General features: G+C 29.6%; 1 protein-coding gene across 1 annotated transcript in view; it reads left to right on the top strand.

Moving 5' to 3' along the window:
* The first annotated feature begins 3,098 nt into the window (after positions 1 to 3,098).
* LOC109608342 (leishmanolysin-like peptidase) overlaps positions 3,099 to 12,048 on the top strand; it is a 65,721-nt gene continuing 56,771 nt past the window's right edge. Inside the window, exon 1 of the mRNA XM_049964864.1 lies at positions 3,099 to 3,419. Within this exon, the coding sequence (XP_049820821.1) occupies positions 3,297 to 3,419 (123 nt within the window). The 5' untranslated portion in view covers positions 3,099 to 3,296. The remainder of the gene's footprint in view (positions 3,420 to 12,048) is intronic.

Here is a 12,048-nt window from a genome sequence, read left to right on the forward strand (position 1 = left end):
GTTTGACATATACATTAATTTTTGTGGCATATAAATGATCTACAATATTTAATTATAATATTAAAACAGTTTTATATTATATAAATTCGGCAAATTTAACCGCTTAATATTAGAAAATTATTAGTGCACCGAAATCTAAAAATTTAAAAATCACCCATTAATTTTTGAGCCATATTTTTTTTTTCTTTTGGTCATTCATGAACCCATAAAAAGTCTGAAATTTTTGCAGTGTAACAATTTAGGATTCCTTCCCATTTTTCAGTTATTTTTCGAGCCAAAAATTTTTACTTCTGTGTCTAAATTAGCCCCATATAATTGTTGTCATTTTGACAAAGTGTGGAGTGCAGCTTTTCTCACCTCTTATAATAATATATGTAATAATTGTTAGTTAAATTCGTTGTGTGATCTGTATATCTATTATTTAAATAAATAAAGTCTTATTCATACGATCCCAAGTTTACTGTTTAAATATTTAATTTTGACCTCATTTCCTAAATTAAATTATGATATTAAGACAATATATACTATTATATTGTATACCATACCATGTCACATCAGAATGGTGAATAAACACACAAACAAGAGTTTACTTATAAAAACGATAAATCAGATATTTTTCTTACGAAATGATTTGATATTGTACGTGTTAATAAATGTTATTTAAATTTATTCTGTGATTTATATATCTGTCGTTTTTATGGTATTTTTCATGGATTTATTAACGATGTTAAATTTGTAATTTAAAAATTCATATTATGTGACATCTACAATGTTTAATATGATATTAAAACAATATAGACTTCTTCAACATGTCATATAGATAATCAAAATCAAAGTAGTGAATAAATACACGAACAAGAATTTATTTATATAAATGATAAATCAGACAATATATTTTTTATAAATCGGTATGATTATATATTTGTAATTAATATGTATGTGAAATATTAATCATTTTTATTGAAATTTATTCTGTTATTTGTATGTCTATCGTTTTATCGGTTATTCATGCATTTATTGGCGATGTTAAGTTTGGTAATTAAATATTTAATTTTTATGGCATCTATAACGTTTAATATGATATTAAAACAATATAGTTTTTTATATTATAACATGCTACATAGATCATCGAAATTAGAATGGCGAATTAATACACGAACGATAATTACATAAATCAGACAACTATATTTTTGTACATTGATTTAACATATATTTATATTAAATACAAACAATTTTATGATTTGTTTATCTATCGTTTTTATAAGTGTTATTCGTGCATTTATTGACTATGTTAAATTTGATATTAAATACAATGTATATTTTTATATTGTTTATAGGGCATACAATGTAACATGTGGCATTGATATTGGAAATAAATAAATGATTTTTTTTAATGTCAGAAGTAAAAGATAAATCGTCGTAATTAATGTGTTGATGTTGTGGCGGTGACATTTTTTTTCAATTGTAAATCACGAAAATATGTACTTATAGTTAAAATGTCACATTTTTTGGCCCAAAATCAAATCTACAGTGTAATTTATAGGTTTTTATAGAAAATTTAACTACACCATATAATTCTGTAAAAAAATAAAAAAACATTTTTTTTAGGATTTATATTTTAATCAAATAGTTTGTCGAATACTGTCAAAAATAGCACAATTTATATTATTTTTCAAGAATATTGGAGTATTATAGTATTAATACTCAAGTATATTAATATAAGTATAGTATAATTAGTATAGTATTGATGCTAAATAAAATCTGCAGGATAATTTTTTAATTATGAAAATTGAAAAAATCAGAATTCTTTTATAGAAAATTTAACTACACCACTGAATTAAGCACTGAAATGGATATATACGAACTTTCATAAAAAATATGTACATTCATTATGCTGTGGAAAAATTAAAAATCATATTTTTTATGAATTTGTATTTTAATCAAGTAGTTTGTCGAATAAACTTTCAAAAATAGAACAATTTATCTTATTTTCCAAGAATTATAGTATTACAGTATTAATACTTATATGTATTAGTATAAGTATTGTGTAATTAGTATAGTATATAAAATCTACAGGGTAACTTTTTAGGTATGAAAATTGAAAAAATCATACTAGTGATTTTTTAATAGAAAATTTAACCACACCACTGTATTAAGCATCATCTGAAATGTGTATATACCAAAGATCATATTTTTTTATTATATATTATATTTTAATCACGTAATTTGTAGAATAAAGTGTCAAAAATACCACAAATTATCTTATTTTTCAATAATATTATAATATTAATAATTAGTTGTACTAGTAAAGTATAGTATAATTAGTATAGTGCTGATTCTATATAAAACCAAAAAAACAGGGTAATTTTTTGAACATTAAAATTGAAGAAATAATACGGCATGCAAAAAAATTAACTACACCACTGGGTTAAGTATTCGCCAGAAATGGGTATATATCAAATTTCATAAAAATATGCACATTCGTAATTCTGTGAAAGAATTAAAAAACATATTATTTTTTAATCAAGTAATTTGTCAAATATACTGCCAAAAATTGCACAAATATATTATTTTTTAAGAATATTGGAATATTATAATATTAATACTTAAATGCATTAAACTTGATTCAAAAAGAAACTCATAAAAAATATGATTTTAATTTTTCCATCGAATTATGAATATGCATATTTTTTATGAAATTTAGTATATACCAATTCCAGAGGGTGATTAATTCAGTGGTGTAGTTAACTTTTTATAAAAAATTGATTTCTACGACTTTTATACCTAAAGAATTACCCTCTAGGTTTTAGTTTTAGGCACATTTTATCTATAAGTACATAATTTCATGCTTAAAAATTGAAAAATCGGACAAAAACTACAAATTTTGTGTTCTTCCAAATGGGCCACAGTGTATATTATTTATACGTTGGCATAAAATTCGGGGTGTGCTACGTCGGACGGAAGACACGGCCTTCCTCCCCCGACACACACAAACGAACCGTCGTCCGTACCCAAAGAAAATACGAAAATTGTGCGGTGGTAGTTGGGCCCCCGCTTCCGTGTGGACGCATGCGTGAAAGTTAACTCCTTGGTGATAGTGCAGAGACGGCCGGCTGAAAATCAACCGATCAGACCGTATACGACATCGCAGACAACAGTTGTCTCGACGCGGCTGCGAGGTGTACGCGTTCTACCTGTGTCAGTGCTCCGTTCTCCCAAATGTGATCGTTTATTCTAACCTCAAAAAAAGCGCGGATGTTCACACTCATTTGGCCGGACATTAATTGCGAGCAAGTATGGTGACTAAAGTTAAGTGGAAGTCGAACCTGAGTGTTATTATTGTTTTGCTGCAATTTTGCCGGGGTTCGTTCGTTGACGGACATAAAATATGCAATCATGTGCACCCCAAACATCAAGAGGTTAGATTCAGTTTCATTATTGTTTATGCCGGCTTTTTCAAACTTTCGTGCCTTTATTTGAAATCCAAAAGAACGCATTTATATTGAGTGGGTTGTTTTGGTTTAATCTCGAGTGTATTTATATTATTATATTTATAGTTTCATTATTTTAAACACTTAATTATATATTAATAGGTAGATTAATTTTTATTTTATTTTAGCTTTATTTCATAAATATGTTTACAATAAATTCACGACTACTGCACCGCATCAAACTATTGTTTTAATATGTTGTTTGGTCAGGTACCACTTTTTATCCAGTACTATTTCTGAAACTACACCAAACAAGTGTGTTTAATATTTGTCTTGGCTCCGATAATGTTTTTACAGTTTCACTATTGGAATTTTGGCAACAAATTGGTAAAACAATGTGTACATTAGTAAATTAGGGGAAACCCCTCTCTTACTTTAAGTACAAGTAACTTATTCAAGCTATCATCATTGATGCCGCTGAATGTCTATTATATCTTTAAGTTAAAATCACTAATTGTCTTAAAATTTATAGAACAATTATTACGCTACCGATTGTATTTAATTGTAATAGATACAATGTGTAATTATCAGTTATTGTTTCAAAATTGATAAAACCCAAAAACTAGAGACACTGTTTAATATGTTGTTTGCTCAAGTACCACTTCTTTTTGTGTGCAGCTTCTTATCCAACATAATTTCTGGATATTTTCTTAATATTTTTCTTGGTTTCGATAGTGTTTTTTTCCTATTGGAATCTTGACAACAAATGAGTAAAACAATAGTGTTGTTGTTTGGTCAGGTACCACTTCTTTTTGTACTCAACTTCTTATCCAGCACAATTTTTGAGTCTACGCCAAACTAGTTAAACGAAATATTTCAAGGAAATTTTAAAACATCCAATTCAATATTTTTCTTGGCTCCGATAGTCTTTTTACAGTTTTCCTATTGGAATAAAGGAAACAAATGTGTAAAACAATACGTACATTAGTAAAATTAAGGGAAGCCCTTCTTTAATTTTTAATACAAGACACTTCCTCCAAGCTTTCATCATTGATGCCACTCAATGTCGATTGTATCGTCAAGTTAAAATAACCAGTTGTCTTAAAATTTATAGAACAATTACCGCACTAGTGATTGTATTCAATTGTAATAGAGACAATATGTATAATAATTATCAATTATGGTTTCAAAATTGATAAAACCCAAAAAATGGGAGACATTGTTTAATATGTTGTTTGCTCAGGTCCACTTCTTTTTGTACACAACTTCTTATCCAGCACAATTTTTGAAGCTACGCCAGACTAGTTAAACGAAATGTTTCAAGGAAATCTTAAAACATCCAATTCAATATTTTTCTTGGCTCCGATAGTCTTTTTACAGTTTTCCTATTGGAATAAAGGAAACAAATGTGTAAAACAATACGTACATTAGTAAAATTAAGGGAAGCCCTTCTTTAACTTTTAGTACAAGACACTTCCTCCAAGCTTTCATCATTGATGCCACTCAATGTCGATTGTATAGTCAAGTTAAAATAACCAGTTGTCTTAAAATTTATAGAACAATTACCACACTAGTGATTGTATTCAACTGTAATAGAGACAATATGTAATTATCAATTATGGTTTCAAAATTGATAAAACCCAAAAAATGGGAGACATTGTTTAATATGTTGTTTGCTCAGGTCCACTTCTTTTTGTACACAACTTCTTATCCAGCACTATTTTTGAAGCTACGCCAGACTAGTTAAACGAAATGTTTGAAGGAAATCTTAAAACATCCAATTCAATATTTTTCTTGGCTCCGATAGTCTTTTTACAGTTTTCCTATGGGAATAAAGGAAACAAATGAGTAAAACAATACGTACATTAGTAAAATTAAGGGAAGCCCTTCTTTAACTTTTAGTACAAGACACTTCCTCCAAGCTTTCATCATTGATGTCACTCAATGTCGATTGTATCGTCAAGTTAAAATAACTAATTGTCTTAAAATTTAAGGAACAATTACTACACCAGTGATTGTATTCAATTGCAATAGAGACAATATGTAATTATCAATTATGGTTTCAAAATTGATAAAACTCAAAAAATGGCAGACATTGTTTAATATGTTGTTTGCTCAGGTACCACTTCTTTTTGTACACAACTTCTTATCCAGCACAATTTTTGAAGCTACGCCAGACTAGTTAAACGAAATGTTTCAGGGAAATCATAAAACATCCAATTCAATATTTTTCTTGGCTCCGATATTCTTTTTACAGTTTTCCTATTGGAATAAAGGAAACAAATGAGTAAAACAATACGTACATTAGTAAAATTAAGGGAAGCCCTTCTTTAACTTTTAGTACAAGACACTTCCTCCAAGCTTTCATCATTGATGCCACTCAATGTCTATTGTATCGTCAAGTTAAAATAACCAGTTGTCTTAAAATTTATAGAACAATTACCGCACTAGTGATTGTATTCAATTGTAATAGAGACAATATGTATAATAATTATCAATTATGGTTTCAAAATTGATAAAACCCAAAAAATGGGAGACATTGTTTAATATGTTGTTTGCTCAGGTACCACTTCTTTTTGTACACAACTTCTTATCCAGTACAATTTTTGAAGCTACGCCAGACTAGTTAAACAAAATGTTTGAAGGAAATCTTAAAACATCCAATTCAATATTTTTCTTGGCTCCGATAGTGTTTTTACAGTTTTCCTATTGGAATAAAGGAAACAAATGAGTAAAACAATACGTACATTAGTAAAATTAAGGGAAGCCCTTCTTTAACTTTTAGTACAAGACACTTCCTCCAAGCTTTCATCATTGATGCCACTCAATGTCGATTGTATCGTCAAGTTAAAATAACCAATTGTCTTAAAATTTATAGAACAATTACCACACTAGTGATTGTATTCAATTGTAATACAGACAATATGTAATTATCAATTATGGTTTCAAAATTGATAAAACCCAAAAAATGGGAGACATTGTTTAATATGTTGTTTGCTCAGGTACCACTTCTTTTTGTACACAACTTCTTATCCAGTACAATTTTTGAAGCTACGCCAGACTAGTTAAACGAAATGTTTGAAGGAAATCTTAAAACATCCAATTCAATATTTTTCTTGGCTCCGATAGTCTTTTTACAGTTTTCCTATTGGAATAAAGGAAACAAATGTGTAAAACAATACGTACATTAGTAAAATTAAGGGAAGCCCTTCTTTAATTTTTAATACAAGACACTTCCTCCAAGCTTTCATCATTGATGCCACTCAATGTCGATTGTATCGTCAAGTTAAAATAACCAGTTGTCTTAAAATTTATAGAACAATTACCGCACTAGTGATTGTATTCAATTGTAATAGAGACAATATATATAATAATTATCAATTATGGTTTCAAAATTGATAAAACCCAAAAAATGGGAGACATTGTTTAATATGTTGTTTGCTCAGGTACCACTTCTTTTTGTACACAACTTCTTATCCAGTACAATTTTTGAAGCTACGCCAGACTAGTTAAACGAAATGTTTGAAGGAAATCTTAAAACATCCAATTCAATATTTTTCTTGGCTCCGATAGTCTTTTTACAGTTTTCCTATTGGAATAAAGGAAACAAATGTGTAAAACAATACGTACATTAGTAAAATTAAGGGAAGCCCTTCTTTAATTTTTAATACAAGATACTTCCTCCAAGCTTTCATCATTGATGCCACTCAATGTATATTGTATCGTCAAGTTAAAATAACCAATTGTCTTAAAATTTATAGAACAATTACCGCACTAGTGATTGTATTCAATTGTAATAGAGACAATATGTATAATAATTATCAATTATGGTTTCAAAATTGATAAAACCCAATCTTATAACATCCAATTCAATATTTTTCTTGGCTCTGATAGTGTCTTTACAGTTTTCCTATTGGAATAATGGCAACAAATGAATAAAACAATATGTACATTAGTAAAATTAAGGGAACTTTTAGTACAAGTCACTTCCTCCGAGCTTTCGTCATTGATGCCACTGAATGTCGATTGTATTGTTAAGTTAAAATCACCGATTGTCTTAAAATTTATAGAACAATTACTACGCTACTGATTGTATTCAATTGTAATAGATACATTGTATAATTATCAGTTATTGTTTCAAAATTGATAAAACCCGAAAACGAGAGGCATTGATTGTTATAACATGGGATTAAAATTGTTGGTAATCGTCCGGTCATTATACCGGCAACAGCAAATAATGGAACTCTTTTCACTTCGATAAAAATAATGCATCACGCCTAGCCACAACATCCATTTAAATTTTATCAGAGGTTAAGAGCTTCCCTTTGAATCAAATATTATACAAATATTGATGTTTGATTTTCTCTGTCTCGGTAAACATTTTACCTTAGGTAACAAGTTTATCTCTGAAACTCATGTGCAACAAAAGGTGTTTGGATACAAACAATTTTATTGAAAAATCGAAAGGGATTTACTAGAAACAATTGTAAATAGGTGCCACGGAGGCACGACGTAAATCTTTCGTCCATACTCCGGTGCAAGTTAATTTGTTTCCTTCAAGGCCTCACCTAAGCACTTGAAAAGCTAATATTGTCACAATTTAACTTAACAAGGTATCAGGTTGGACTCTTATTGGATTAATTGTTAGCAAAGTGCCCTTTATTAATTCATTAATCAAGCATGTGATTATAATTCCTTAACTGGCAACCATTGAGATAAATAAAATTAACAAGGATAAACAGTTCTACGTTAGTCATTACTGGTGTACGATTTTTATAGTTATAAATCTATCTGCAATTTGCATTAATACCTTGGAAGAGATTTGCTTCCTCAATGAACCTATGATAATTGCGGTCGTCATCAGATCTACGAAGGTTCAATAAATTTATTATCCGATGATTAAACCATCTGTTTATGTTGATGACCTTATATTAACGCATCTCGCTTCGTATTGTAACCAATTATAAATTTTTTTTCGTTAACAAATTAAATCACGAATTATGTAAGGTGTCTGACGTACAGTCTTACAACGTGATAATAATGTTCTTTGTTGAACCGCTCATTTCGTTTTATAAATACAAGTCAAACAGGTATTTTCAATATATTCAGCTTTTTAAACGCACTACGTTTATGTAACGTAAAAAAATGTAATTACTGCACGAAAGAAATCAAAACATAGCATGCAGAAGGATGTAAACTTCTGGAAATTTCACCTTAATGTGTTATAATGATTGGGGTCTTCTGAGCACGTACTTGGCTGCTCAATTGAGAATATTTGGGTACGTGTTGTTGATCGTTTATTGGCACTTTCACTAATCTAATCTTCATAATGGGTATCTATTGCTTTAATGTTATTCATCCCTAACTAATAGTTTTACAAGTCGAGATTAAAAGGTAAATATATATGGGCATGTTTTAAGTGGTGACGAATCAGAACCGTTCATTTCGTTTTATTATAATTTTGGAATATGATAGTGAAAGCCGGACAATTTGATGAAATAGTTGTGGGAAATAAGATATAATTACAAAGTAATGATGAGAAATGTTTTTGGAAGTAACTGGCGACAAGTAAGATATTAAAATTCTGTTGTACATTCTAAGAATGTTTATTAAAAATTGAAGTGGGTGAGAATTTATAGATCTCTGGAATCTTATCAATTTACTATAAGCAACATGAAGATCTTATATGATACTGAAAGCTGGATAATTGATGAAGTAATTATGGGAATTAAAATATAGTACAAAGCAATGATGGAAGTGACTGGTAATAAATAATATCTTAAAATTCCATTATACCATTACAAGTTTAATATAAATTGAAGTGAGATAGATTTGTGGAATCTTACCAATGTAACAACATGAAGATCTTATATGTTTTTAATGTAAGGTCACATTAAGGTTTGTGTTTATTTGGAAAATAGAAGATGTGGTACAAAGAAATGATGATACAAGTTTTTGGAAATGACTGGCTAGAAATAAGAGCTTAAAGTTGCATTGTATATTACAAAAAGTTGGTACAAATTGAAGTGAGATGAGACCTTATAGACCTGTGGAATCTTATCAATGTAACAACATGAAGATGTGATATTGTTTTTAATGTAAGAACAGAATAAGGTTTGTGTCTATTTGAATAACAGAAGTAAACATTGTTATTAGAAGATGTAGTACAAAGGAATTATGGGACCAGCTTTTGGAAATGACTGGCGACGAATAAGAGGTTAAAATCACATTGTACATTACAAGAATCTTTGGTACAAATTGAAGTGTATAGTATAGATCTGTGGAATCTTATCAACGTTGTAGTATGAAGATCTTTTAATGCTTTTGATGTAAGGGCATAATAAGGTTTGTGTTTATTTGGAAAATAGAAGTAAACATTGATATTAGAAGATATAGTACAAAGAAATGATGATACAAGTTTTTGGAAATGACTGGCTAGGAGTAAGAGCTTAAAGTTGCATTGTATATTACAAGAAGTTGGTACAAATTGAAGTGAGATGAGACCTTATAGACCTGTGGAATCTTATCAATGTAATAACATGAAGATATGATATTGTTTTTAATGTAAGAACACAATAAGGTTTGTGTCTATTTGAATAACAGAAGTACACATTGTTACTAGAAGATGTAGTACAAAGGAATTATGGGACCAGCTTTTGGAAATGAGTGGCGACGAATAAGAGGTTAAAATTACATTGTACATTACAAGAATCTTTGGTACAAATTGAAGTGAGGTGAGACCTTATAGATCTGTGGAATCTTATAAACGTTATAGTATGAAGATCTTGTAATGTTTTAATGTAAGAGCACAATAAAGTTTGTGTCTATTTGAAAAATAGAAGTAAACATTGATATTAGAAGATATAGTACAGAGAAATGATGATACAAGTTTTTGGAAATGACTGGCTAGGAATAAGAGCTTAAAGTTACATTGTATATTACAAGAAAGTTGACACAAATTGAAGTGAAATAAGACCTTATAGTCCTGTGGAACCTTATCAATGTAACAACTTGAAGATATTATGTTGTTTTTAATGCAAGAACACAATAAGGTTTGTGTCTATTTGAATAACAGAGTACACATTGTTACTAGAAGATGTAGTATAAAGGAATGATGGGACAAGTTTTTGGAAATGACTATCGACGAATAAGAGGTTAAAATTACATTGCACATTACAAGAATCTTTGGTACAAATTGAAGTGAGGTGAGACCTTATAGATCTATGGAATCTTATCGACGTTACAGTATGAAGATCTTGTAATGTTTTAATGTAAGGGCACAATAAAGTTTGTGTCTATTTGAAAAATAGAAGTAAACATTGATATTAGAAGATATAGTACAAAGAAATGATGATACAAGTTTTTGGAAATGATTGACTAGGAGTAAGAGCTTAAAGTTACATTGTATATTACAAGAAATTTGATACAAATTGAAGTGAGATGAGACCTTGTAGACCTGTGGAACATTATCAATGTAACAACATGAAGATATTATATTGTTTTTAATTTAAGAACACAATAAGGTTTGTGTCTATTTGTATAACAGAAATACACATTGTTATTAGAAGATGTAGTACAAAGTAATGAATGGACAAGTTTTTGGAAATGACTGGTGACGAGTAAGAGCTTAAAATGTCATTGTACATTACAAGAATCTTTGGTACAAATTGAAGTGAGTTGAGACCTTATAGATCTGTGGAATCTTATCAACGTTACAGTATGAAGATCTTATAAACATTGATATTAGAAGATATAGTACAAAGAAATGATCAGACAAGTTATTGGAAATACTGGCGAAGAGTATGAGCTTAAAATTGCAAGGAAGTTTGGTACAAATTGAAGTGATATTGATATTAGAAGATATAGTACCAGATTTTGGAAACAAGAAAGTTTTTAATGTAAGAGCAAAATAAGTTTTTTGAAAACAAAAGTAAAGATTGGTATTAAAAGAAATAATGATCAATTGTGAGTCAAGAAAGAATATATCAATGATCGTCCATACTATAAAGATAAGCATTTTTAAATTCATAGTACTTATCTGGCGATTATGTATTTGCAAAACGTAATAACATCTAAATTTGGAAAATTATCAGTTGTCCCACTAATTAATTTAATCACCCGTCCCATCGAAAATAACGGTGAATGAATTCGGTAAGATCACAATTTCATAAGAAACACGTTTTCCATTGAAGAAAGTGTCCGGGCGGCGATTTCGACGGATCGAACGGGTTGTAAATTCGGACGTGTTTTGCATTTCACGTTCGCGTCCGTGAACGTCGTGGTCCGGCCACATTTGAATGAGTGCGTACCGCTGAATAATAAACGGCACACGTAATGGGGGGTAGTGTGACGGCGGTAATAGAAATTGATAATTCCGGACGATTAATATGTGTAAATATGTATCAATTAGAGTCGCATGAAAACTGTTGATTTGCGGCTATTTTCTACGTTTATTATTACCTGTTTGACATCGCAATTACACGGTTAGCGCTTTTACGGCTGTAATGACCGTTAATTTGATTATGTTAGAACAAATCCACGGTGAGCCGTGACCATATCACGTGACAGTAGCTCACACTTGTGATTTTTTTGTTCTAATGTCGGCGTTGTTGGCGTC

This window comes from Aethina tumida, chromosome 1 (assembly GCF_024364675.1).
Source record: "Aethina tumida isolate Nest 87 chromosome 1, icAetTumi1.1, whole genome shotgun sequence".
NCBI lineage: Eukaryota > Metazoa > Arthropoda > Insecta > Coleoptera > Nitidulidae > Aethina > Aethina tumida.